The sequence below is a fragment of the Chenopodium album genome, chromosome 11, assembly GCF_948465745.1.
Source record: "Chenopodium album chromosome 11, dcCheAlbu1.1, whole genome shotgun sequence".
NCBI lineage: Eukaryota > Viridiplantae > Streptophyta > Magnoliopsida > Caryophyllales > Amaranthaceae > Chenopodium > Chenopodium album.
The window spans coordinates 57,944,368-57,971,037 of NC_137844.1; the positions used below are offsets into that span (position 1 = coordinate 57,944,368).

The following is a 26,670-nucleotide window of genomic DNA, read 5'->3' on the forward strand; positions in this document are numbered from 1 at the left end:
ATGTAATTAATTAGATGTTTACATTACACTTTAATCAATTCAAATCTTCTTCCGTCATTCTAATTTCTAAATCATATATTATAAAAGGATTATAATTATCATGTAATTACATAGAAGGCACATGAGATTTGCCTTTAGAGTTTTAGTTCATGCATATAACTTGATTTTAAGCTTAATTAGCTTTATTTATGTTAGTTTGACCTTGGATTATTTTTACGTGAACATATATTGCATGGATTACGTACTAGATGACGATCGAAATCATTTTTAATATAAGAAAGGAAAATTATCATTACTAATATACTTTGTACTAAATAATACATGTATAAAATAATATAACAATCTACCTTAAATATTAGAAAGTTTGAAACAAAGAAAATCTTAAAATCATAGGAATGTTAATTTAGACCAAAATCTATATACTATATTAATTGGATGAGCAATGCATCATACACGTAATTCAAACCCAAATAACATCATATAACTAATATATAAAGCTAAACTTTTAGACAGGTCACGAGGCAGTGACATTTGGCGTTTTAACTTTTCGCCAAATATCGCACCATGTTGGATAGATTTAAATAAACTTCATAAGATAAAAAAGTTAGTTTACAATTTTATTTGGATATAATTTTAGAATAATATTGTTAGTTTAGAGTTTTATTTTCGATAAAATACCAATATTTCATATGTACAAATTGAATTATAATTTTATTCAAAAAAATTATTAGATTATAATTCTCAAAAATTATCATATAAATTTATTTTTTATATCATAATATTTTTTGGAGCGAAGGAAGAAGTTCAAAGCGTAAAACATACATTTATAATACATACTATTCGGTTAAAATAATATACTTCACAATCTAAAAAGAATTTTATTTCTATGTAGACCTGTCAATTAGGGTCGAATCATGAGTCATCTCAGATTGGGTCACTTCAGGTTACGAGTCAAAAAAACGTTCAATCCTTGCCCAAAGTTTTGGGTTTGGGTCAACCCAACGGGCTTTGAACATTTATTTTATTTAATTTATTTTTTGCTAATTTTTTTTAATGTATTAAATCGAACATTTCCACCAACATTATGATTAGTCATTACATGCCTATTATATAGCAAATCGTATCAAAAGCACATCATTTCCTAACTAAATTTGTATCAATAATACTTCGTATATTTTAAAATTTGATATATAGAATTATCTTATAATTCAATAAATAACCCGGATATCGTACAGGACACAAAACTAGTGTTTATATATATATAAGAGAATGTTGTATATATTTCACACTTGGATAAAATGTTCCATTCTTATTTAAAAAATAAAAGAACATGGGTCATACTGCAAAGAACTATTTTTTTTTTTTTTAGGCCTACTGCAAAGAACTTTTAGTAAATGAATTTTCTTGATTGTCCAAAAAGAAAAAAAAAAAAAAAAATTCATCAATAGTTATATGAAGTATGGAATATGCACCCTGAGAAAAATCCAATAAAATCTCATATAATTATTTTTTTAATCAATATAAATCATTAAATTTAGTCAAAGTAAAGTGTTAAATGTTAAAAAGTGTTAACTACGGAGTAATTTAGAATGCATAGAGCATGAAAGTACATCATAATCAAATGAATATCACCTTCAACCTCATTAAAAAAAACTCGGAATCAAAAAAATTACTCCCTCCGTCCCCAATTGATAGTCCCTTAAGGGGATTTTTCACGGGAATTAATAAACACAAATAAGAATAGTAAAAGTACATTGAAAAAGTAAATTGACATTGTGTATGCAAAAAAGTAGAGAGAGAAAGTAATAAAAGTACATGGGAAAACAAAATTTACATGGGAAATTTAAATTTACACAAATTTAAATTTGTACAAATATTGTTGCAAATTGGGGGGAGTTTTAGTAAAAAATTAATATTAATGGTTGTTGGAAAAAGCAAATGGGGTAAACATTTTGGGGAGTACTGCATTAACTAAAATTATATTGAGATACGTTGATACATTTTATCCTTCAACAAAGAAATCGTCAACTTCATCATCCAATTATTAGATTTACTAGAACGACCAAATCAACAATATAATTGCTTTGAAATCCATCATTCACAATTGATTAATGACATGTTAAATTCTATTTATAATACTGTAGTATAAACAAAAATTAACACTGGAATTTAAATGTGGTATTTTATAACTGTATTTTTGAAATGTTAATCTTGAATAAATCAGTGAAAATACATTGTTCTTTTTTTATTACGAGTACTTAATACATGGACTAATAATGAAGCCAACAAATGTACAAGTATAAAATAACTTCGTATTTTATGACCATAAAAATAAAACCGAAGTAACCGGTGCATCTAGAGGTGTTAAAACCACACCCGATCCAAAACCAATCCGTAAAATATCCAATTCAGATTTAGACTCGCATGAACACAATAATTTAGCATGCCTCAACTTTAAAAATTGACCCGACCTAATCTCATCAAACCCAATTCAATCATCCGAGTTGACACCTCTAAATACACCACAAAGGACTATGCACCTCGGTGAACCCATACTTGGGCTTGATTATACAATTACGGAGTAATAGCAATAGCATAATGGGGGCTCTTCCCAGTGATTCTTGGCAGTCTTTTCAATTACAATGCCAAAAGAGTTTTAAGCAATAATTGCAACTACTATCACAAAAACCAACTCTTAACAATTGTACCTTCATTCCAAAAAATTATCTTTATTATAATCAATTGGCTTCATTATGCAATATTAATATTTCAAAATCTATACATTATAAAATTAGAAACAATAATTAGAACCAATCCCCCAAAAATAAAAATATAGCAACTCAACCAAACCCCTTTAAGAAACACCTCAGGTCCTATCATACATGTAATATTCTCCTACTCATCATTCTAGTGGCGGCTGCTGTTGGTGCTGTAAATTGATTAGCTTACAGTATGCTCCACTTTTATTTTCTACAAGACTTGAATGTGTCCCCTGTTCTACTATCTTACCATCCTGTATCACAGATATTTGATCTGCATTTTTTATCGTCGATAGCCTATGTGCCACCACGACTGTGGTTCGGTTCTTCATCAGCCTGTCGAGGGCCTGTTGCACCACACGCTCAGACTCTACATCAAGGGCACTGGTTGCTTCATCTAATAGCAATATGGCAGGATTCTTTAGGACTGCCCTTGCAATGGCCACTCTCTGCTTCTGCCCCCCTGATAGTTGCACCCCTCGCTCACCTACCCTCGTGTTGTATCCCTCAGGAAGGCCACTAATGAAACTATGTGCATTCGCGAGTTTAGCTGCCTCAATCACTTCAGACTCAGTCGCTCCTTCTTTCCCATAGAGAATGTTCTCATATATAGATGTCGCAAATAGAGCTGGTTCTTGCTGGACTAAACCTATGTGCCTTCTCAGAGATTTTAGCTTCAGTCTCCTAACATCCTTACCTACAAAGATTATGGATTGAACTCAGCAATATGAAAAGAAAAAAAAAATACATCACAACAGATGCAAAATTATATTGCTTTCACCCGTGAGAAATCAATCATTACATGAGCTTATCTGAAATTATGATCCTTTATATGACCTTGATTTGATTATGATCCTTTATATGACCTTGATTTGAATTCACGAGTTTGTTTTTTTAACATTTTGTAGTGAAAAGAACAAAAATGAAGTTTTGAAATAGATGCATGTTTTCATACTCTCTTTTAAATGGTACAGGTACAGTGAATTAGCATACTAGATATAGAAAAGATCAATTAACATAAAGTAAGAGATATTAATGCAAAGAGGAAGTTACATATTGTATAGAAATGAAACCAGGAAACAAGGTAAAAGAGACTGACCATCGACCATCACTTTCCCAGCTATTGGATCATAAAATCGAAGAACAAGAGCAATAACTGAGCTCTTGCCCGAGCCACTTTGTCCCACCAGTGCCATACTTTTTCCTGCGCGAACTTTTAGATTAAAGTCCTGGAAAACTAGAACATCTGGCCTAGACGGATAGCTGAATTCAACTCCTCGCAGTTCAATAGATCCATCAACCTTGGTTAGTTCTTCCCCTGAATCCCCCTTCACCTCGGTCTTTCGGTCAAGGACCTCAAAAACTGATTGAACCATCTGGTTGCCTTTTAGGAGATCTGGAGCCATCGCCAAAGTTTCACCCATGGCTAATGCTGTCACGATAAGAACCATAAAAGACTTCATAACAGATTTGAACCCAGATATTCCCTTTGCCATTAACGTAGATCCATACCTGAAATTAAGTTAAAAAGGATCAAAATGTTAATGCAACTCTTGCCAATGAAATACTTCATATGCAACATGATGTTTTCCCTCTAATTTAATAGTCTAAATGTCCCAACCCGTCCTACTACAGTATAGAAAACTATCTTACTCAAAGAACTTTATAATTGTTGGACTATCCCCATACTCTTCCATTGCTCAATCTTAGAAAGGCTTGAATGATAAACCAATCACAAACCACTGCTATTAAAGAAAAGGTGAGAAACTTAGTCTAGGCATCCTGAAACAAGTGTCCTACAAGACTAGTATTTACAGACAGAGGATTAAACTATTTGGTATACAGAATTACTGATAATGATCTAGTACACTGTACCATAAAGCAAGGGCGTATGAAGAGAAGATGAAAAATTGTGAGACGCCGTAGAAGATTCCGGCGATCTGACCACGTTTGAATGCACGTTTTGAAGGCTCAATAAGTTCACGATCATAAAGATCAAGAACCTTTTCTTCTGCACAGAATGCGGCAACAGTTCTGATGTTGCTAACTGCTTCACCAGCAAGCATATTAGCACCAAGGTATGCTTTACTTAGGTTGCCACCATATCCTTGCATGAAGAGTTTCTACAAGGAAAAAAATTAACAAATAAGTGGGAATAAAGCCAATGCCTCTTTCATAATCGAAAAACCCAAGTATTCAGAAACAATACCTCACTGAAATGGCCGCTAATAATTAATGGATACATCGACAAAACTACTAAAGTTAATCTCCAGTTCAACATGAAGGCGATAATGAAGGCAGTAATGATAAATCCACAGTTGAGGAGAAGAATTGTTGTTCTATCAACAACAATGCTTCTCAACAAAGTTGCATCACTTTCCAGACGTGATGAAAGAGTTGAACTTGAGTTCCTTGAGTCATCGAACCACCCTATTTCATTACTCAATATAGCTGCAGTAGGAAAGGCGATCCATCACACTAACGTTTTTGAACAAATAATTTTCATGTTAATAGAGAAGAATAATATTTATGGTAAAATTGATTATTCCACAGAAAAGTGCTAAAAGTTTTTTATCATCTTAAAATATTTGAAATGTAAACAAAAACCGCAAGATAAACAATAGTTTCTTAGATAATCAAGTAATATCCCTCTTAAAGAAGGATTTGCTTCAACAATTTATCTACCACCAACCAAACCTTTTGAAATTTCTAATGGAAATTGCATTGAATTAAAGAAGCATAGCCAAGACTCTTACCTGAGAACATCTTTTCTCGCACACGAAGGGTAAGTCGCTCTCCCATAATTCCGAAGCAAGTATGGGCAAGACCATGGTTAAAGATACATACTACAGCACCCCCGCAAAATAGCAGAGCAATCTTCCTGATTTCAGTTTTTGTAACATCCCAGACTTCATAATATGACACAAGAGCCTGAGTGACTCCAAGGGCAAAAAGTGGCATCTCTGCTCCAGCCATTAAACAAAATATAGTACCAAAGACCCCATACATCCAGTCAGGACCCACCATGGAAATAAGCCTACTCCAAGTAACCTTCTTAATCATTTTGGCAGGCTCTGGACCATCTTCTCGAATTGAATCCTTATCAGAACGGAAACTGGCACCAACACTCGTACTACGAGATAGCTCTCTGGAATATTTCACGCTGCAAAATTACCCAAAAGAAGATCAATATGAGAAAATTCTTAGTCAAAACATAGTACAGAATCTAAACAGATACCTCAAAGGTCGATCCATTGTTGGGCCCCGGGAAAGATGTGGCATGGAGGAAGCTGTCTCTTGAAGTTGAACAAGAGACGAATAAGCACTTCCTGGATTAGAGATTAGCTCATCGTGGCTTCCAGTTTCCACTATTTTCCCACCTTGGACAACTGCTATGATGTCTGCATTCCGTACTGTGGAAAGCCGATGTGCAACAACTACAGTTGTTCGACCTACCATGACACGGTCAAGTGCCACCTGAACACTCTTCTCAGACTCTGAATCAAGTGCACTGGTAGCTTCATCAAGTAGTAGTATTGACGGGTTTTTCACTAATGCACGTGCTATAGCAATCCTTTGCTTCTGGCCCCCAGACAACTGAATTCCTCTCTCACCAACCTGCAATCAAATTTTTAGCTTCACTATACAGGACAAAATTTTGGAACTTTCAAATCCACATCCACAAAGCAAGAGGAACAATTATTGTTTCTCCAAGACCATCAGCTAATTGATTTTATCAGACCAATACTAACTAGATGATACCATTTTCTAGAAGAGAGAAAACATTGGTATGATGAACTGGTAACATCAAAGGCAACTTTAAAATTCCTTCATCCTTTTAGATATCATAAAGTAAAAGTACCTGAGTATCATATCTCTCAGGCAAGTTGTTTATAAATGAGATGGCCTCAGAAAGTTTGGCTGCACGAGTGATCTCATCGAGAGTAGCATCATCTTTTCCATATAAAATGTTCTCTCTGATACTTGTAGCAAAAAGTGCAGGCTCTTGATTGACGAGACCAATCTGCTGTCTAAGCCAATTCAGATCCAGTTCCCTGATATCATTTCCATCCAAAAGTACCTGTCCAGCAAGTGGCTCATAGAAGCGCTCAATCAATGATATCACTGTGCTCTTTCCAGATCCACTTCCACCTACAAGGGCAACAATCTTTCCAGCTGGAATATCCAGGCAAAACTTATCAAAGATTTTTGCTTCAGGGCGAGAAGGATAGCTAAAATATACATCCTTGAATTCGATATGGCCATCCACTTTATTCAGTTTTCTCCCACCTTTTGAGCTTACTTTTCTCACTTTGGCTCTCTCTATCATCTCAAATATTGGATAGGCAGCAACTCTAGCTCGGAGGAATGCAGAAATATCCGGTGCTGCTTGCCCCAGTGACCTAATAAATGAATGAAACATCAATCTACATCTATCTTTCAGCGGTAAATCCCAATCACAATGATGTAAAAAAAAAAATGTAGTAAATCATCTTTTGCAATTGATTACGTTATGTAGTAGAATTTGTTCAAGTGACACCAGACCATAAACTGAGATAATGGTAATGAGTTTTTATGTGATCTGATATTGAACGTACTATGTAAATGTTGATAGAAACAGAACTGGATCACCAAGTAAGTATTTTTCTTCATTAAATAAATGAAGATAAATTACTTGGAGTTGAAGACATTCACTTAGCATTTCAATGCAAATTTATACACATTTTCATTACCATCACTTCAATATAAATTTGTATCAAACAGGCCAATTATGTTCCAAAGCTTAATGTGTGAGTGTTAAAAGTTGCCTAGTGTAATTAAGTGCCAAGGGAAAGCAGACTAGGTAAAAGAGTAGAATAGGTGGGAGATAATGGAGAAAGCCTAAATACCTAGGCAGAAAGGCGATTTGCTAATAACCTATATTACTATAGAATTAGCAGTTCCTTGAACTGAGAGCTAGGTGCCTAGAACCTTTAAATTAATCAAGGGTTGATGCCTCGAACCTTAGCTATGCATCCTTTGATACTATAAACAAACAATAAATGTCTAAACCAAATGCATTGTTGCAGTAACAGCAGTGACTTACAGGCCAGCAATGACAACATTGAGCATGGTGGTGAATGACTCCCCTCCATTAGCTGTGCCCTTGTGAACAACAATGCTGGTATACCAAACAAGCAAAGCCCATGATAGAAACAGCACACAATGCAAGGCCCCCATACCCAAGCCCTTGGCCACTCCTCCTTTCTTCCCATATTTGTAAGTATTCAAAAGAGCTTCTTTATAGGACGTCACTGCTTTTTCCTCTCCAACAAAGGCTTGAACTGTTCTCACATTTGCAATTACCTTTAAGATACCAAAATGGTAATGAGAACAAAGAAAGTACATAACTGTTGTCATCAGAAGATAGTATTCAACAATCACCACTGGGATTAGTGAATTAAAGCCTGTGGACACTACAATTACCAACATTACATTCTAAAATAAAGTTGCAGCAGTGACAAGCAGGAGAATTATAGATAATATCTAATGTATTACTATTGACACCCAGATCCCAAGTTCACTACCTCGTTTAGTGAAAGTTCTGATATTAGTGAAAGATTGTAACTTTATATGGGAGAGGTGCCACATTTTACCTATCTAACACACATGAATCATACTGCATGATCTGATTTCAAATAGTTCCTTTATGACTTTGTTAGCGATAAATTTTTGTAGATTAAAAGAGGAAGTCATCAATCATTCTAAAATAAAACCTAAACTAGTAACTTAAGCTGATTAACAAAGACCACAGTGCCAACCCCACCCTCAAGTGTGAACAACTTGTAGGCGGTCATGAGCTACTTTGGAGATGACCATATTTAGCCGCACAAACATGCTAACATTCAAACAATCAAACATACTTTTCCAACTTAAGCCTAACATGAAAAGCAAACTCCTTTCTGCCACAAAGGTCCCACATTCAGTTCTCAAAATCTTCTAATTGACTAATTCTCAGATATGATAGTAACATCATATTCAATATTCATCACATCATTGTCACCTCCTCACAATCATCATCACCAAGACAAAGAAACCACTTGTACAATATACATTATTATTACAACCCCAATATTGTGCGGTTAAAAACGAAAACACCAATAAACATAGCTCAAACACCCAATGACACCAAGTAAGGCAAGCAACAAATCCCATTACTACTGCAAACATTATTTTCTTGGCATACAGGAAGCGGCCCGCCCACAAGAGGCAATGATGTAAACGAGGTTTAATCCTAGGTCTTGAGTACAACCCCAACCTCTTAACCAACAAAGCTAATTGTCATCATGCAATCATTAACAAGGTACAAAATTGAACAAATTGTAAATTCCAACAAAATACCAAATATAAAACAAAATTAAAAGATAGAGAATTGGGTGAGACCTCTTCAGCAATTTCACCGGCTTTAACATAAGATTTACGAACACGGGCGATGAGACCGGTGGCAACATAAGCGTAGGTCCCACCGGCGAAAGCAATTGCAGGAACAATGGAGAGTGTGATTAGACTGATTTGCCATACTCTTGCAAACCCAATTGCAAATCCAGCTATAAATCTGCTTATATAGTGCAATATCTTCCCAACCTGCAATCAACAACAAATACCCATTTCTTCAATTTTTGATTTTTATTTTAAGTACATGAAATTATCAATTCTATGCAAAACCACTAAAATTTAAGAACCCTTTACTGAGCATGTTTCAATTCTATGCAAAACCCTAAAATTTATGAATTTCAGAGATCATACCTCTGAAGTTGAAATCTTTCATACTCATTTTGAAGGGAAAATATAAGGTCACTCTTGAACAACAACAAAGATAAAAAGGAAATTTCTTCTTTTTTTTTTTCACACTTTACTCTTTGAGTTTTGGGTATCAAAGTCTTATGTTTAAAGGTCAACCCTTGACTTCTGAGAAAAATTGGCGCCGATAATAGTACTTCGTTCTAAGTGTCTATTTTACTCCGTGTTTTATTTTATTTAAATGAGGGCCTGATTTGTCTTGACTACATGATCGGTAAAATTTTATTCCCTCAACCACCACGCAAACACCTAATGCTACGAGTAACTAGAGTATCAATACTATTCAATAGCACCACAACATCACCGTTAATTTGTAAATAGATACAACTATGGATTGAACATATTACAATTTATAAGCTAAATACTCCCTCTGAGGCTCTGACTCTATTTTTTTGCCCCATAGCTAATTTTTGAGTCAATTTTTAATAACTTTGACCGCAATTCCCATTAATGTATAAGAGATAATATAATCAAGTGGGATCTTGTTGGATTCGTCAAATTATATATTTTATTAATATCAAGTTTTTATAATTTTACACTTATAGATCTTGAGATATATACATTTTAACACGCATCTCGAATACCATGAAAAGTCCAATGGAGCAAAAAAAAAGGGACAGAGGGAGTAATGATTTTATAACTTCATATGCAAGAGGAGTTCACCAAAAAAAAATTACAGAGTATTTCGTATGCAAGAGGAGATCCGAGATCCCCTATCCTTACTACTCCATTATATACTTGTATAGTTCGTATGTCTGGATATGTTTGTGTAAACACACATTATGTATTATGTATGGTACAATACTTGATTAAGTCGATTCGATCAAAAAGTCTAAAAAAAAACAATTTTAACATCACATGCCTTCACTGATTTTGAAAATGTGAACTTTGATATTTCCATTGTGTCGAAGATTCATGAAAATCTGCCTTTTTTAAAAGTGTCATGAGTTAAAATCAATGAGAACCCTAGTGTTGTTACTTCCTAATTAAACCTCCACCCACCTTGCATTCATTTCAATCTAGCTAAGATTGCTGTAAAAATAATTTTCCAAAAAAAAAATAAATAAATAATTAAAAAAAATATATATTCAAGCTAAGATTATATGCCTAATTGCCTATGAATGAAAATTCTTTTACAAATATATATATTTTTAAAAATTTTGGTATGAAAATAAGTTTTGCAATAAATTTCCACCAATGACATACATGCTTGTAGTTGAAGTAAATGGCTACACATGCAGCAGTCTTAAAAGGGGAAGCTGACAAGCCAGATTGTAAATATTTAATAGTGGACTAGTGGTGGGCTAAATACATTTAATTTTCTCCTATAATTTATGCAACTGTCCAACAACATTTATTCAATGATAGTACATAGCAATTTTTATTAAATTAAGTTAGGTATGCCAAGGATTTGATAAAGTCTAATTCTACTATTTACAACAAGACATTTTAGTGTTTGACATGGACTAATACAAATGGCTAAATTTCCCAAATTAATAGGAATTTTAATGCCGTAGAATTTATCAATATTAAGTATTCTTTTCCTTTTATAAACTTTTATTATCCAAATTCCTCTACATTGTAAGCAAATGCAAAAAGGAATATTGATAATTATTTGCTGATTTAGTGATTTCCATAGTTATTTTCATTATTTTAATTTAAAATTCTTCATTTTATTATATATATATATATATATATATATATATATATATATATATATATATATATATATAATTGATGAGCTTTAGTCAATTGACCGAGTAGTAAAAGTTCAATTGATAATAATAACTACTCCATACATCTAATATTAATATATTTCTAATAATACATCAAATTATAATATTGAGTACCATAATATATACACTTTTTTTTTAACAAAAAAAAAAACTAGTAGTAAGCATTGATTATATGAAGAAATAATAAATAAAAAATAGGCTTAAATACAAAATAAGATTATTAAAGAGTAAAATGATTAAGTTAAATATTATACGAATTATACTACGAGTAACAATTTTCCCAAACATGTTTGATATATTAGGATGGTTAGATGTAAATTTGGACGGTATATAACAACACTAAATATAACTATATACTATTCCGTGGTTAAAAAAAAAAAAAAAAAAAAAAAAAAGGTTAAAAGACTAGTATGGTAGTTGTATATGTATTTACCTTTTCGGAGATAGCATCCTGAACTATAAGGATATCGCTAGTAATGGCATTAATAACTTCTCCAGTGGAAGCCTCAGTGTCGAAAAGAGTGATATCTTGATTCAACATTGACCTCAAATATGCCATCCTCATTTTTGCTGCTTGTCTCTCTCCCGTTTGCATCCAACATGCCACCTCTATCACATTCATTATTCTATTGGTTAGATGATATACTTTTCATTTTTTTTTTTTTAAAAAACATAAATTAATATGAAATTGGAGATCATTTATTCAATCATTACTTACCAACCCATGAAGAGAACAATATAACCACACTCAGGTAAACAAAGTCCAAAGAATACTGCAAAAATGAGCAACACACAATTCACGTACATATATCATTTGTTTATTAAAATAATCATATAAATTACAGATAGACTGTGCACGAATAAAGTTCAAATAATTAATTAATATGAAGTAAAGGAAATAATTTTAGCACTCCAGATTAAAATCTCTATCTTATCGATTAAAAATCATCCGAAATTATATATATAACAATATATATATGGCGTAAAATAAATTTATAGGGCGCGTGCTTAAATCAACCTTGGGTAGACATTATATTATGAGACAGAAGGAGTAAAAGAAAATAGTTATTACCTTGCCAACTTCATGAGAAGTTTCTCTAGGGAAGAGGTAGGCAACACCAATAAGATTAATCAATTTACCAAAGAAAATGAAGAAAACAGGCACAGAAGCTCCATGTGCAATAGCACCAATTGAACCAAGAAACATTAGTAAATAATCATAAGAATCAGCAAAAGTAAACAACTTCAAAAATGGCACATTTTTAACTATATTCTTCTTTTTCATCTCTTCATCTTCTTCTTCCTTCTTTTTACCACTCATCATCTCTTCTTCCATATTATTATTATTACTATTTCTTTGTGTTTCTTGCAATTGAATGCTCATTATACTTTTCTTTTGTAAAAATAAATAAAGCTAGAGAGAGAAATAGTTTTAGAGAGAGAGAGAAAAAGATAGAAGGTGATAGGATAGTTTTTGTAGAATTATTATTTGTAGTAAGATATGAAGAAGTTAAAGAGGAGGTGAGTAGTAGTTGAGAAGAGAGAAGTCATTAAAAATGAAAGGAAGAATACAGCTGCATCATATGCACTTATATATCAGAGCTGACTAATAACTGTATGTACAGTGTATGTATTTATGTGTTTATGTTCATCTCAATGAACTCAGCTTTAATTCTACACTTTCCTTAAATTCTCCATCCCATTTTTCTTAAGGATTATTGCTTTGGCCCATGCCCTATGGAAGTACACTTGTAATCTTTTCATTTTCCTAAAAAAAAAAAAAATTAAAAATAGATATGGTTACTGTATTATTGGTTGAGTTTTATAGTTAAATGATGGTGTAAAATAAAGGTACTCGTAAATATATACGAAGTGTAATTATTATGTTCAAGAAAAAATTGGGTGAGAGTGTAATTTTTACTACGTACTGTATGATATGATTACCGTATTTACTAATCTAATTTAATTTCTTGATTGTTAGTAACCGTTTAAATCAATCATCAAACTGTACAAATTAATTTATATGTGATTAATGTATAAGTCGAACCATTACAGTACAAAAAATGGAAGAAGTAACTGAGGCATGCAGAGTAAGAAAGAAAAGACAATTTTGTGGTTCAAATTTGACCATATAGTAATTAAGTGAAATGCAAGTCATAAAATCAATTCCCAATATGCCTCTCTTAAAAAAAACCATTACTAATAGATGTTGTCAAGTTGGTTGGATGGTGAAGATCAGATAATAAAGAAAAATTGGAAAGCTCTTAAAAATGAATCAATCATGAAACAAAAGGACAAATCATATTAATTGAGAATAGATGGGCAATTGGGCATGCATGTTGATGAATTTGGTGTCTACTTAAGAGCCCTTTTTTTTCCATTTATTTCACTTAAATGAATTTAAGTCTTAACTGAAATTTTAGAAATCTTTCATTTTAGGGTAACTATTACTTCCCTGTATATATATATATTGGATCCAATTTTCAAATCAAAAGTTCAAAAGTTGGACAAACAATGTGCAAAATTGGGTATATGCCTATTTAGGGATGCTATAATGCTTGAAATTTGTGTAGTTTATAGTCAACGTCATAATATAGTGACAAAAACAATATAGTCCACAATAAATCACAAGTTGGATGCAACAAAAACATAGAGCAAGATTGTTGTATACATGCATGAACGTCATCTTCCAAATCAACAAATTAAATGGTATACTGTATCATCTCATCATCTGCATGGAATGCATTTCAATATAATGTTTACTTAAATAATCCTCAATTTTCAAGTAAAACTTGTTTATTTCATTTGAAATAAGGTGTTATGATATGATTTTTATCAAGGTATATACTTGTAATGTATATGTTATTCTCACTTGAAAATTAATACACATTCGATCATTAGTATTAATCAAATTAATTAGATTTTATGTGACTTTGTTTTCTTGTACAATACTTCAAGTTATCATACACGCTCAAAGTTATTTAATTTGCTTTTGTACGCCTAGTATAAGGCCGTGTGGCACACCTATATAGTCTATATTTAGTCGATCTTGTAAGGGGTATTGGTGTAATCTTTATTGTCATTTCCATCCTTATATAAAAAATATGACCATTATACAACTATTTTCTTTATCCTTATATAAAAAATATGACCATTATACAACTATTTTCTTTATAAAAAAAAGTTGTCATGCATTTATAAGAATACGTACTCAACTAATAAAGCAAGCATGCATGAATGATGAAAAGGATGTGTAACTATATACAAGTATATTATATATGCGTGCTATGGTGGGTTTGTACCTATTGTAAAGGGCATCTCCTTAATCAGCTTAAGAAGTAAGAGATGCATGCCATAACTTATGCATGGTTTGAATATGATGTCAATTCAATCTTCAACCAAGCTAAGCTAAGTTTGCATTTTATATACTTATTTGTTTCCACATTAAAGTACGTATCTACTTCCTACCCCAATTAACGATTACAATTTTAGAAATTCTACCAGTTTGTATCAACTTTAATTACAAATCAATTTCTTAGTCGACAAGCTAACAAAAGATGGTGAGTTACAATCATACTCAATAATCATCACCGTATTAACTGTATCTGATTCATCATATGCAGTTTGCTACCACTACACATACTCAATTCGATAAAATGTTGTACTCCTTTGTTTGGAAATAATTATCAATATTCACACAAACATCTAGTATATATTGAGATAATTATTACCTAGTAATAATTTGATAGCAAAATAGGGATGGGGTAGTATGTATGTAGTTGTGTACTCGTAGTTAACCTCCAAATTAAAAATACAAAAAATAATTCAGGGTGGAACCTAATGTCACGAAATGCACATGTAGGACCAATAATTGTTCTCACAGACCAACACAAGTCCTTCCATTACAATTTGTCCTCACTCATGCGCACCCTTTTTAAGAGATCAACCATCCTAAGACTACTCCAAGACAAACACAATTAACTGAGAAGTATTTTAGCATCTAAGCTCCCTAAAAAAAAATACATCTTATTAGTATGAGTTGTATATTAAATTCATTTAAAGCAATCATGTATATTAATTTCATACATTATTTTTATAAACAATAATCTCGCAAGATATAGTGCCATTATATTGTACATGGTGCACAAGTATTGTAGACCAGATTTAATTAATGTCAAGATCTATAGTACTATTATCATGTGTCTCTACCAACTAAAACTAATTAGCATTTAAATACAGTAATTTAGAACGTACAATTTTCTTAAAAGGCGATGAGATAGTTGTATTATGAGGGCTATTAGATGGAAGGTGCTAATAAAATCATAGGCGGTCCAAGTTAGCATGGACTAGTCTTTGGAAAACAATAATGGCATCTTGTTATGGTCATCACCAAGTCATTTTCATGTTCAATGCGTGATGTGAACAATGTATATGTGTTAATGTATGGTTTACTTCGTATTATAGACTTGAATTGCATAAATTCACAAACTATCCATTTTGTTTTCTATCCACAATTTTTTCCTCCCCTCCTTTTTGGGTCAAATTACTGCGGAATGGCACTCCACTTTCGGGGCCAAACCTAACGTCACTTTGTTTTGGACATATTTCCTCTAATCTTCAAATCAATTGTCAAATTCAATTATTATTATCGACAACAACCTTGAACCCTCTACTTTGTTGAGAAAAAAGTCATGTGAATTAATCAACAATTACTCCCGAATTTTGATATATATTCTCGGAAATTAAATTACTTAGATTGTGTATGTTTTGAAGTTGTTGCTTAGCTTGTTTTTTAGGTGTTCCACCCGATTCAACTTTTAGGCTAATTCGGATTCGAGAATCAGTTTTGGGTAATTAGGTTCCAATCCCCTCCCAATTATTGTTGCGAGAAATCGAACACGGGTCCTCTCTATCAAGTGTAGTCTCAATCACCACTACACCAACAACCAATTGGTTGTTCTCAGCTGGTTAGTTGTTAAGCCGTAACTGTTACTTGTTTGGACTTGTTACATGCAATTATGCAAATAAAGAAATAATAAAATTATTCACAAGAGAGGGCCTTGCAATTAATAGTTGGGCCTTAACATTAATCAAGAAAAGAATAATTCATTCAAAACTTAAGAGTGTTCTATCTTAGGTAGGCCCAACTTATTTCTGTTCATTCGTATTGGAGATTGGAACTTGGATGCAGGATGATTGGCCACGCCCATCACTTGCTGATGTCAATAAATTTTCTATTTTATTTTTAATCACTTATTTTAAAAGTACAGAGCGTACAATATTGTCTTTTATGACGCTATCTACACCGTCACGTATATTCAGATAATAGAGTAGGTGCAATACTGAATGATAAAAGAGCTAAGTTAGGATCAATACTATCCATGAGCCGTCTCAAACGTTTACAAGAACCCTTCTAGATGACATTGTACTTGTGACTTTGACTTTACCACGACAAATTTTGTACTAGTAAATACTAAAGAAGCTTGGGCTAAACTTCTTTTAAGGAATTTAAACTCTCACAAATACGAGGCATTAAGATCTAAATACCCCCCAATTGAAAATCAACCTACTAGCAAGATCACCGTACAATCATTCTAAATATCAGGTGACCGCGATCACCCTTCCAATCTATAACGCAAAAGAGAACACCTTTAAAGCTTTTATCACTAATAGACTCAACAAAGAGACCTAAATACCTAAGGAAATGATGTAGAATTGGTTTACAAATCAGAACCTAACACTGTACATGGTGAAACAGAGCAAAAGTGAGTGATCCCTTACTTATCAAAGATGCCTTGTTTAGAAGGCGGTAGACCATTCGTAGTTGCCTGCTCTGAGGCAGAAGCAAGCCCCTCCAACATCCTTAAAATCTCGCTGGTATCTTCAACATAGTACTTAGCTTTGCTGGGTTTCTGGCCAACAGTACAGGCAAATACTTCGGCAACAGGTGAGAGCGAGGAAGTTGTTCTTGCACTTGATATAACCTCGAACATGTCTTCATCTGACCTATCATCACCAATGCAAAGAACAAAGTCAGGGAGCATCCCCTTCTGCTGCATTGTTGCAAAGAGACGTTCTGCTACTAGACCCTTATTAATGCCCTGTGAACAGAAAAGGAATCAGACATGGGAGCAGATAATTTTCTTATCATGAATGTCCAATACATACCATATTAATTAGTCCTTGTATGTCAAAATATCAAAACAGAATCAACTTGTATGAGAAGATTTTGTAACGCAGAAGAACAAAAAATAGGATGCTGGACTGCTGGGGCATATGGTGCAGATCAGTGGACGCGTAAAATTGTAACTACACACGGAAGATTTAAAGTTTGAAGTATCAAATACACAAGCAAAACCTACAAAAATACTTGTATGTGACTATGCACTCTGCAGATATAACTCTGCAGACACCAGGGTGGAATTACAGCCATTTTTCCAACAGTCCTAAGTCAATGGCAGTCCAGTCACATGATTAAGTAAAATTGGGCTAGCATAAATAACAGGTATGTGACTATGCACTCTCATAATACTCTGGCAAGAACAAAAATTCAAGGTGAAAGCCTTAGTTACCCAATCTTGTGGAAATTTACATCTAGTAGCACAACAAAATATGTGTTTTATACCCTTATAATCCATTAATTACACTTGAATTTCACTCACTTGAGCTACATCTTGGACTTCGCTTGTAAGACCATTCTTTTCAGACACATTAACAGCATTTTTCACCATTGTATTTGATCTAAATAAGAAAGACAGCGGAGCATTTTTACATGGGGCGGGGAAACGTGTATGGAACAGGAGCTCATTAAGAGTTTTCATGACATCACATAGGATCACAACTCCGAAAATAGCATATCAAATCTAATTACTTTCAATATAATCCCTTCCTCCATTAGTAAGTGTCAATTTTTGCTGGAGGTCTTATTTTGTTTAACAATTTATCTTAAAATATAAAAGTCAATGTTTCAGATATTTATCAACTATATTATGAGAGAAAAGCAAACGCAACTGTTAGTAACAGCCTAGTAAGCTTAATATTTCAAGTAAAGCCTTTAGTGTTGAGTAGAATTTTAGAAGACAATGTGATAGGTGTGGCCTTGCCACAAGCTAAGGCCCACGAGTTGTTTCTTCTAAGTATTTCTTTATTCTTTGTCAAGTCTTGCCCCTCTTTTGCACTAAATAACATAAATAGTATGTGTCTCAAATAAAGTGTCTTATTATGAGACATGCCATTTTAAAAAATTTATTTCTATTTTTTTGGTGCAGGACTCATACTTCGTATATAGCACAGAGAATACAAGTAATCACTCCATACATAAAGGTTCATACATGGACATTAGTGAGACAGTAGAGGATGACGAACCTGCGGTTTAACTTCAACAATGTACTGGCCACTCTTTACAGAAACAGGCTCGTTGGCAAGGACACTTTCGAGATGATCTAGCAGCTCCTTTGCCTGGCATGACCCAAAATCTCGATCTGCGTACCGGTAGTTCCATACAAGAGCACTTTCTTTTGTCTCTATGAAAGAGCCATCGGTTGTCTCAGCATATAGCTGCATCACTGGCTCAGCCACATGTTTCCAGTCAAAATTCGAAATAGGTTTACAAATCTCCCAATCAGCATCATTATCATACCTGGTCAGGAAAAAAATATATAAATAAACTAGAGTTCACCTCCACAGATTCATTTTCACAGTATATATGTTCCCTTTTGTGCTAATATTACATATACTGTCAGTAGGGGTGAGCAAAAATTCAGGGTACCCTGACTTGGAACCGGAACCTGCTCGGAACCGCAGGTTCCGGTTCCGGGTAATAAAATTTTGGACCCGGAACCTGTAGGGTACCCTGTTAGTCTAGGTTTCTCTATATGGTACTTGAAACCGAAACCTATCATTTAAACCCAAGAATAAAAGCCCTATATTAAAATTGTATAAAAGCCGTCACCTACCTCTCTCCCTCCTCTTATTCATTTTCATCTTACTCTTAAAGGTTTAATTAATGGTATTAATATAAGTATTTGTAATTTTGTATTAAATATTCTAGATAATCGAGTAACTATTAAGCTTACTTTAAAAGACAGGGTACCCTGTTCCGGAACCGATTCCTAATTTTGGGAACCCGTTGCAACAGGTTCCAGTTTCGGGTATCGAGATTTTTACAGGGTACTCTGCTACGCTCACCCCTAACTGTCAGTTTGTATGTTGATTACATTGGCTGACACCTTTACAACTTCCTAACTTATTTTCAAGTCTCTGTATCTAAACGTCGTCTCTTAGAAAAAGTCTCTACTAGTCTTAATTGATTATACTTATGACAAAAAAGGGCTTAACTGAAACACTCAAATTGAAGATATAGACAAACATGACTTATTTATTTTTTTAAAAAAAAATAGCCTTATCATTAGTTCATTTCCCACGGCCATGGGCCATGACCTCCAGCCATTCCCTATTTCCCTGCAGTCTATTGGGCTACTGGCTTGAAAGTAGTGCTCCACCCTTCTAAACCTCTCTCTTTCTTTCATCTACTACTCTGTCTTTTAACAGACAGCTTATTTTAATGCTTTTGTCTATAAAGATCCTAAAGGTAGCCATGATCCCGACTTCTATTGATCTTACAACCAGTGCATTCCCATTTTATCTATAAGACCAAGAACTACAGAATAGATATTGGGGAAATGTTGGGAGTATTATTCCTTAGGCGGCATTTAATAATGGTGTTGGTATTGAAAAATCAAATAATCTAAAGAACAAAAGGCAAAGATGGCACATCTACCTGACAAAGTATCCATGCTCTGCTGCAATGCCAAGGTTTTCACAAGAAGAAAACCATTCAGATAGCTTTCTTTTGTCCTTTCCACTAACTAGGAAGACAACATTTTTTGAATCCTTACACAGGCTGTTCAAGACTTTAACAGCCTCCACGTTAGGATTTGTGCTCACTGAACTCTGCATCATCATGGTACCATCACAATCTAAAAGAATAGCACGGTTCTTTGTCCTCTTATAAGCTGAAACAATATGCTCAAGAGAAAGCTTCCTAAAACTTGGATCCAAAGCAATGACTCGAAATCCTAGTCCAAAGCCAATACCCCAGCACCTTCTTTTAACATGTTCCCTGCATGCTCTTTCAAGATCCTGCAAAAAGCTACGAGCCCAAAATGCAACATCGTGTGTGCTCACAAATCTATGGTGTTTCTCATGGCGCAGCTGTTTCTCAGAATCTGGAATAGTTAGGCCAGACTCCATTGCTTCAGCTACAGAATCAATGTTCCAAGGGTTGACCCTAACAGCCCCACTGAGTGAAGGAGAGCAGCCAATAAATTCAGAAACAACCAGCATGCTCTTCTTTGGTACTGTGGGTCCTAGTCCCAATGCTCGGTCTAGATTTGCATTACCTTGCCGGCTTATTACATACTCATAAGGTATAAGGTTCATCCCATCCCTGACTGCTGTGACTAGGCAACATTCAGCAATCACATAATAAGCAATCCGCTCATAGAATTGAAGTGGAGTATCAATCAGTATTACAGGTCTGTATCCTGCTTTACCAAACGTTGCATTTATTCTCTTAACCGTGGCACTGGTTTCAGATTGAACTTCCTGCACATCTTTACCACGTCCTCTCGCTGGATTAGCAATTTGAACCAAAACAACCTTGCCTCTCTTATCAGGTTGTTGAAGAAGCAATTGCTCCATAGCCAAAAGTTTCAAGCTGATACCTTTAAAGATGTCCATGTCATCAACCCCAAGCATGACAGTCTGACCCTTGAACTGTTCTCTTAATTCAGCAACTCTGACTTCTGTCTCAGGAAGATTCATCACAGATTTTAGCTGGCCCATGTGAATTCCTACAGGAAGAATTTTGATGCTAACAGTGCGACCATAATATTCCAAACCGATGTAACCTCTCTTGGATTGGTAAGAAAGACCTAGCATCCTACTGCAACATGAAAGGAAATGTCTAGCGTAATCAAAAGTATGGAAACCAATAAGGTCAGAATTCAGAAGTGCTCTCAGAATTTCATCTCTTACGGGAAGAGTCCTATAAATCTCAGAAGAAGGGAACGGACTATGGAGGAAAAACCCAAGTTTCACCCTATTACAACGCTTCCTCAAAAATGTTGGAAGCACCATCAAATGATAGTCATGGACCCAAACATAATCATCATCAGGGCTGATCACTTCCATAACTTTATCAGCAAAAATCTTGTTTACTGACACATACGCTTGCCAAAGGGATCGGTCAAAACGACCACCAAGATCAGGTGACAGAGGAAGCATGTAATGAAACAAAGGCCACAAATGCTGCTTGCAGAAGCCATGATAGAATTTAGTGAAGAGTTCAGGAGGAAGAAAGGTCGGGACACATTTGAAGTTCTCAAACAAAGTATGTGCTACACTGTCCTGTTCACTTGGGTCAATTTGTTCTCTGAGGCACCCAACGTAAACAATTTCAACATCCTCAGCGAGACCATCCTTAAGCTGCAAAAGAAGTGAATCCTGATCCCAACTGAAGTACCGCCCTCCATTTTCAGTCTCAGATTTATAGTATACCCGAAGAGGAAGCTGGTTTCCCACTATAATTACACGCTCTTGGTTGACAGAAGAAGGAGCATCAGAGCTTACACTATTGCTAGCTTCATCATCTAACTCAGACAATACTCCAGCAACAGTTTTTACCCTAGGGAACCTCTTTTCCCCCCGGCATAAACTCGGGAACTGGCCAGAAGCCAGATCCAATAAGTTCGAATAAGACCGTGATACCATGATAGACAACTGTTCCCTGAAGTATGTGCAGCAAATGAAGTACGTTTCCTTCTTCCTTACACTGATTTTATCCTTTAATTTTCATGAAAATACAAAAAGCCAATTAATCATAATGCCACAGCATTTCAGCCTAACTAAAAATATACTCTAAAACTTTTGCAACAAATTGTTCAGAATAATGATGCTTAATTATTCTACCACAGTAAAATTTGAAACCAAAGTTGTTTCAGATCCCATCATCAAACATAAAAAAGCCAGATGCTTAACAACAACCCTAACATAAAATAAAAAATTAAAAATTAAAAATTAAAAAAAAAAATTAAAAAGAAGAAGAAGAAATTCATTCATAGAACACAGTCCAGATAATACTCATGTTTCTGATATATGTTTCCCATTTTCTCCCCAACTTCACTCATTAACCCAATCATGCAAACATAGGAATTAAAACTATCTTAAAACTTTTTTTAAGAAAAAATTGCATCAAACATAAACACCATACAAAGAAGGAATCACACCCAAAAAAAACCACTTAATAATATACTCCCTCACTTTGAGTTAATTGTCTAGTTGATAGTGTAATTTGAATTAGTGATATAACAACTAAATCCGGCCAACGAGCAGCAGTATAATCATAAAAAGGATTGTTATAAAAACTCAAGACAAGAAAAATCATGTCAATATTCCAATTAAAGATCACTTAGAAACCAAATCAAATCAAAAAAAAAAAAAAAAAAAACTCACCAGTCACAACCCCTTCAAGATTCCCAGCAAAAAGCAATGCAAAAAATCACCTTTTCTTCAACAAAGCAAGCAATCAAATTCTATATGAAGGTAGATTTCACTTTATTTCCAAGAAAAACTGGTAAATAAAAAAATGAACCAGTACATAAAATGTGAGCACATAACAGATAAATGAAGACAAGTGGTCATATAGTGGGTGCTGCAAAAATAGCAACCAAGAAGTGTGACATAAAAAAGGCAACAAATGTAACAACATAAACACTAAATAACACATTTATTTAAAGCTTCACCATAATAATTTGAAGAAATAATAATAATAATAATAATAATAATAATAATAATAATAATAATAATAATAATAATAATAATAATAATAATAATAATAATAATAATAATAATAAAAATAAGAATAACTGTATTAACCTGAGATTATTAATTAAATCTTGAGATTCCTTCAACTTTATAATCTGTAAAATAATACGAAGTAGTATAAAGCAAATGGGGTTTATAATAATTAAATTTAAAGACTGTTTAATGAATTCAGATTTAGGGACAGAAAATCATCGAGATTCCCTCTTTCTTTCAAAAAATGGCATTTGATTCTTTGTTTTGTTTCTCTCTCTTAAGGGTAAGAAAGAGTTAGGACAGTTTCCCACTCCCCTGCACATAACTAGTAATGTTTAACCATGGTTAACCAATTTAATTATGCTTTGACAACACATTATGAAGGTAATTATTATCTTACTATAATGAGTGGATTAAGACATTTATATTCTGCTAATATGGTTACATGTTAGAGTTAACTGGGCATGAAATACGCTAAGCTTTTTTAAGGCAAATTTTAAATGAATGATTGTTAATTTGTTACGCGGTGAGTAGGAGTAAGGACAACTTTAACCAGTATTCCGCGTCAAGGCTAGCATTTATACGGTAGTGATTGTTCCACAACGGGTTTGGACTTTTGGTGTAGTGAGAGATTTAAAGGCGATGATGTAGCCGGAATTCATTTTACCCTCGTACTTAAATCAACTAGTGATCGTCTATTTGAAAAATAATGTTTGTTTAAGCTTGTCATAAGTAAGTATTCTTCTGATAGTAGCCAAGGCCCAAGGGTGTGATGGGTATGTAGTAGTACTTCGTATGTTTGGATCTAGAGGACATTATTATTCTAGTAATTTTTTTTTTTTATTTTTTTTTTTTAAAACCTTATTATTCTAGCAATTTATTATTCTAGTAATTGACACAAGTAACAAGGTAGTGATTGTAAATTTGTACTATCATCACAAATATAAAAAATAAATAATTAAACAAATAGCTAGTCTTGGATAAGGGCAAAGTTGAAGATCAATACATTAACCTAGCTGAAATTAATTTTTATATTGATGAATTATTTTATTGTTCCAGTATTAAATGTTTTTAATCTTTTATATATTTATTTATTTAATTGAAAGCAACTTCTTTTTTTTTAAAGCGTTTTGATAGAACTTTTTTTTTCAAGTTTGGGGGGGAAGGAGGAATTGAAAGGAACTTGCTAAGCTAAAAATAAATAAATAAATAAATAAATTTGATGGAATTTATTATGACATCTTGTCAAGATCATTGTTTGTCCGTCTAGAATGTACAATTAGGTACTGTTATATTAAAATTACATGCATGACTTGTTCCATGAAATTTAGGGGGTTGTTATTCGACGCCCGCAAATTACTCAAATCGCCCGCAAATTATGAATGAATTTACGTTATTACCCCCAATCTCTAACTTAACCTCTTTCTCTCTCCTCACTTAAAATCACCACCACCACCAACCAACACCACCACCGCCACTGCCACCGACGTAAAACAACATCCACCACTTTAAATCACCACCACCACCGCTTTATTTTTTTTCGCCGGAAAAGTAGACGAACCGTCCTGTCTAGGCGGTTCAACCATGGTCAAACAGCCTAGGGAAAACGGTTTGACCGTGGTCAAACCGCCCAGGCTAGGCGGTTCGACCGTGGTCAAAACGCCCAGGCTAGGCGGTTCAACCATGGTCAAACCGTATTGCCTAGGCGGTTTGACCATGGTTGAACCGCCTAGCCTGGGCGTTTTGACCACGGTCAAACCGTATTGCCTGAGCGGTTTGACCATGGTCAAATCGCTTTTTTAGGGCGGTTGGAGCATTTTCCGGCAAAAAAAAATTATTTAGTCATCCGCAGTGGAGATGCGACATTTGGGGGGTGGTTATTGGGCGGCGGTGGACTGTGGTGGGGGTGGTTGTTGGGTGGTGGTGGACAGTGGTGAGGGTGGTTATTAGGCGGAGGTGGGCAGTAGTGGCGGTTGTTTGGCGGTTTGGCACTAGGGGTAACATTGTAATTTCATTCATTAAATGCGGGCGATGTGATAAATTTGTGGGCGTCGTTTAGCGATTTAGTTACTTTAATTTGATAACATCACATACCTTTAATCATCTTTTTTTTTTTAATGAAATCTTATTTAAATTAAAAGTTAATTACATTGATATATAGTACGAAGTAACGCTTTACATAGTAAGATTTGTTAAGTTTGTGTGGAGGAAGACGCCTTGTAGTATGATCATCGAAAATACTTATCTAGTTGCCTATAATTTGTTTTTTTTTTTTTTTTTTTTGGGAGCCTTTGAATGGGGTGGATCATATTTTTGTTGATTCATGCTTGGTACTCTTTTAGGCATGTTTGCCCTGATAGAACCCGACCTTGTGTAATTTGACTTTTTGACATAATAATATGCTCCCTCTTCCCTTTGTTATAAAAATAAATACTAATTAAATAAATAAATAATTACTCCGTACGATATTTAGACTAATTAAAAAATAATAAAGGGGTAATTATTATAATATTTTATTATGAACATAATAATTAAACTGGAAGTCTAGTGATGAATGATGATAAATTGAAAATGATTGCTAATAATAAGAATGGAAATTGATGAATTTAGACGGAGTAAGAATCGTGATGGTGACTGGTAGTTGTCACTTAGATAGTTAGATAGTCCACTGCACCTGAAGTCTTAGCAAAAAATGTCGGGCAATAAAATTATATTTTTAAGAAATTATTTGCACCAACTATCCCACATTTCCACCTTAATTATAAAAACGACTCATGAAAACAATTGATGGTACTAAACTTTTTGTCTCTTTGTTGGCCATAAGAGACAACCTATTTTAACAAGCCACTCTTCCTATCCGTCTCTATTTTGTAAACTTTACAAAATGGATAAAATGTCATTGATAACAGGGGAAAAAAATTTCATTTCTAGATTGCATATAAGAAAATTAAAAAATAAAAGAGATTAATATTTCTAGATTGCGTATAAGAAAATTAAAAAATAAAAGGGATTAAGAAGTTCATATTGAGGATTGATAAGAATGATAACACCAATTAACCCGTAATTTTATCATACATTTTTAAATGTATACAAAATATTATTTTTAAGATATGTTTTTCCATCGTAATCATTACATTAAGTCATACAACATTCATTAGATATTGGTTAAATTTGTATTGTAAAACAACTATGTATGTACTTCATTCATTAATTTAGACTCTTCCTATTAGAATAATATACTTGTCACTAATATACTTATGTTAAACAGAGTTTTGATTAAAAACAAGTTGCATTGTCAACTTAAGGATTGTGCTCAATCCTTTGGTTTTTATGGTTAGAAAAATAGAGTTTTACAAGTGAATTGGTAGTAAACAAGTGGTAAATTTGTTCTAAAGTTACTAAAACTTACATAATTACAAACCTTGTTCATAACTTGACTCTACTGCTTATATGTCATGTCACACGGTCATATAATA

At 33.7% G+C, this 26,670-nt stretch overlaps 2 protein-coding genes across 2 annotated transcripts; both read right to left on the bottom strand.

Annotated features, from left to right (window-relative positions):
* Positions 1–2,702: 2,702 nt before the first annotated feature.
* On the bottom strand, positions 2,703–12,888 carry LOC145567924 (ABC transporter B family member 2-like). The gene is made up of 12 exons (XM_081627346.1): positions 12,408–12,888; positions 12,054–12,108; positions 11,769–11,944; positions 9,183–9,383; positions 7,846–8,105; positions 6,622–7,162; positions 5,998–6,377; positions 5,516–5,922; positions 4,969–5,210; positions 4,635–4,882; positions 3,859–4,271; positions 2,703–3,456 (listed from the first exon to the last, which is right to left on the bottom strand). Exons 1-12 carry the CDS (start codon positions 12,717–12,719, stop codon positions 2,903–2,905), a joined length of 3,789 nt encoding a protein of 1,262 aa, XP_081483472.1. The 5' UTR covers positions 12,720–12,888; the 3' UTR covers positions 2,703–2,902.
* Positions 12,889–16,675: 3,787 nt separating this feature from the next.
* LOC145567925 (alpha,alpha-trehalose-phosphate synthase [UDP-forming] 5-like) lies at positions 16,676–23,069 on the bottom strand. Its single transcript, XM_081627347.1, has 4 exons — positions 22,850–23,069; positions 20,115–22,180; positions 18,701–18,974; positions 16,676–17,436 (listed from the first exon to the last, which is right to left on the bottom strand). The coding sequence occupies exons 2-4, from the start codon at positions 22,106–22,108 to the stop codon at positions 17,113–17,115; spliced, it is 2,592 nt and encodes an 863-aa protein (XP_081483473.1). The 5' UTR covers positions 22,109–22,180; positions 22,850–23,069; the 3' UTR covers positions 16,676–17,112.
* Between the last annotated feature and the right edge of the window lie 3,601 nt (positions 23,070–26,670).

Excerpts from the sequence above, each read along its gene's own strand:
- LOC145567924 (XM_081627346.1), bottom strand. The coding sequence starts at position 12,719 with ATGAGCATTCAATTGCAAGAAACACAAAGAAATAGTAATAATAATAAT. Across the intron at positions 12,109-12,407 it reads CTTCTCATGAAGTTGGCAAG|TATTCTTTGGACTTTGTTTA; the intron begins GTAATAACTATT and ends TCATTTTTGCAG. Across the intron at positions 7,163-7,845 it reads AATGTTGTCATTGCTGGCCT|GTCACTGGGGCAAGCAGCAC; the intron begins GTAAGTCACTGC and ends TTCATTTATTAG.
- LOC145567925 (XM_081627347.1), bottom strand. The coding sequence starts at position 22,108 with ATGGTATCACGGTCTTATTCGAACTTATTGGATCTGGCTTCTGGCCAG. Across the intron at positions 18,975-20,114 it reads GAGCATGGATACTTTGTCAG|GTATGATAATGATGCTGATT; the intron begins GTAGATGTGCCA and ends TTTCCTGACCAG. Across the intron at positions 17,437-18,700 it reads TTGTTGAAGTTAAACCGCAG|GGCATTAATAAGGGTCTAGT; the intron begins GTTCGTCATCCT and ends TTCTGTTCACAG.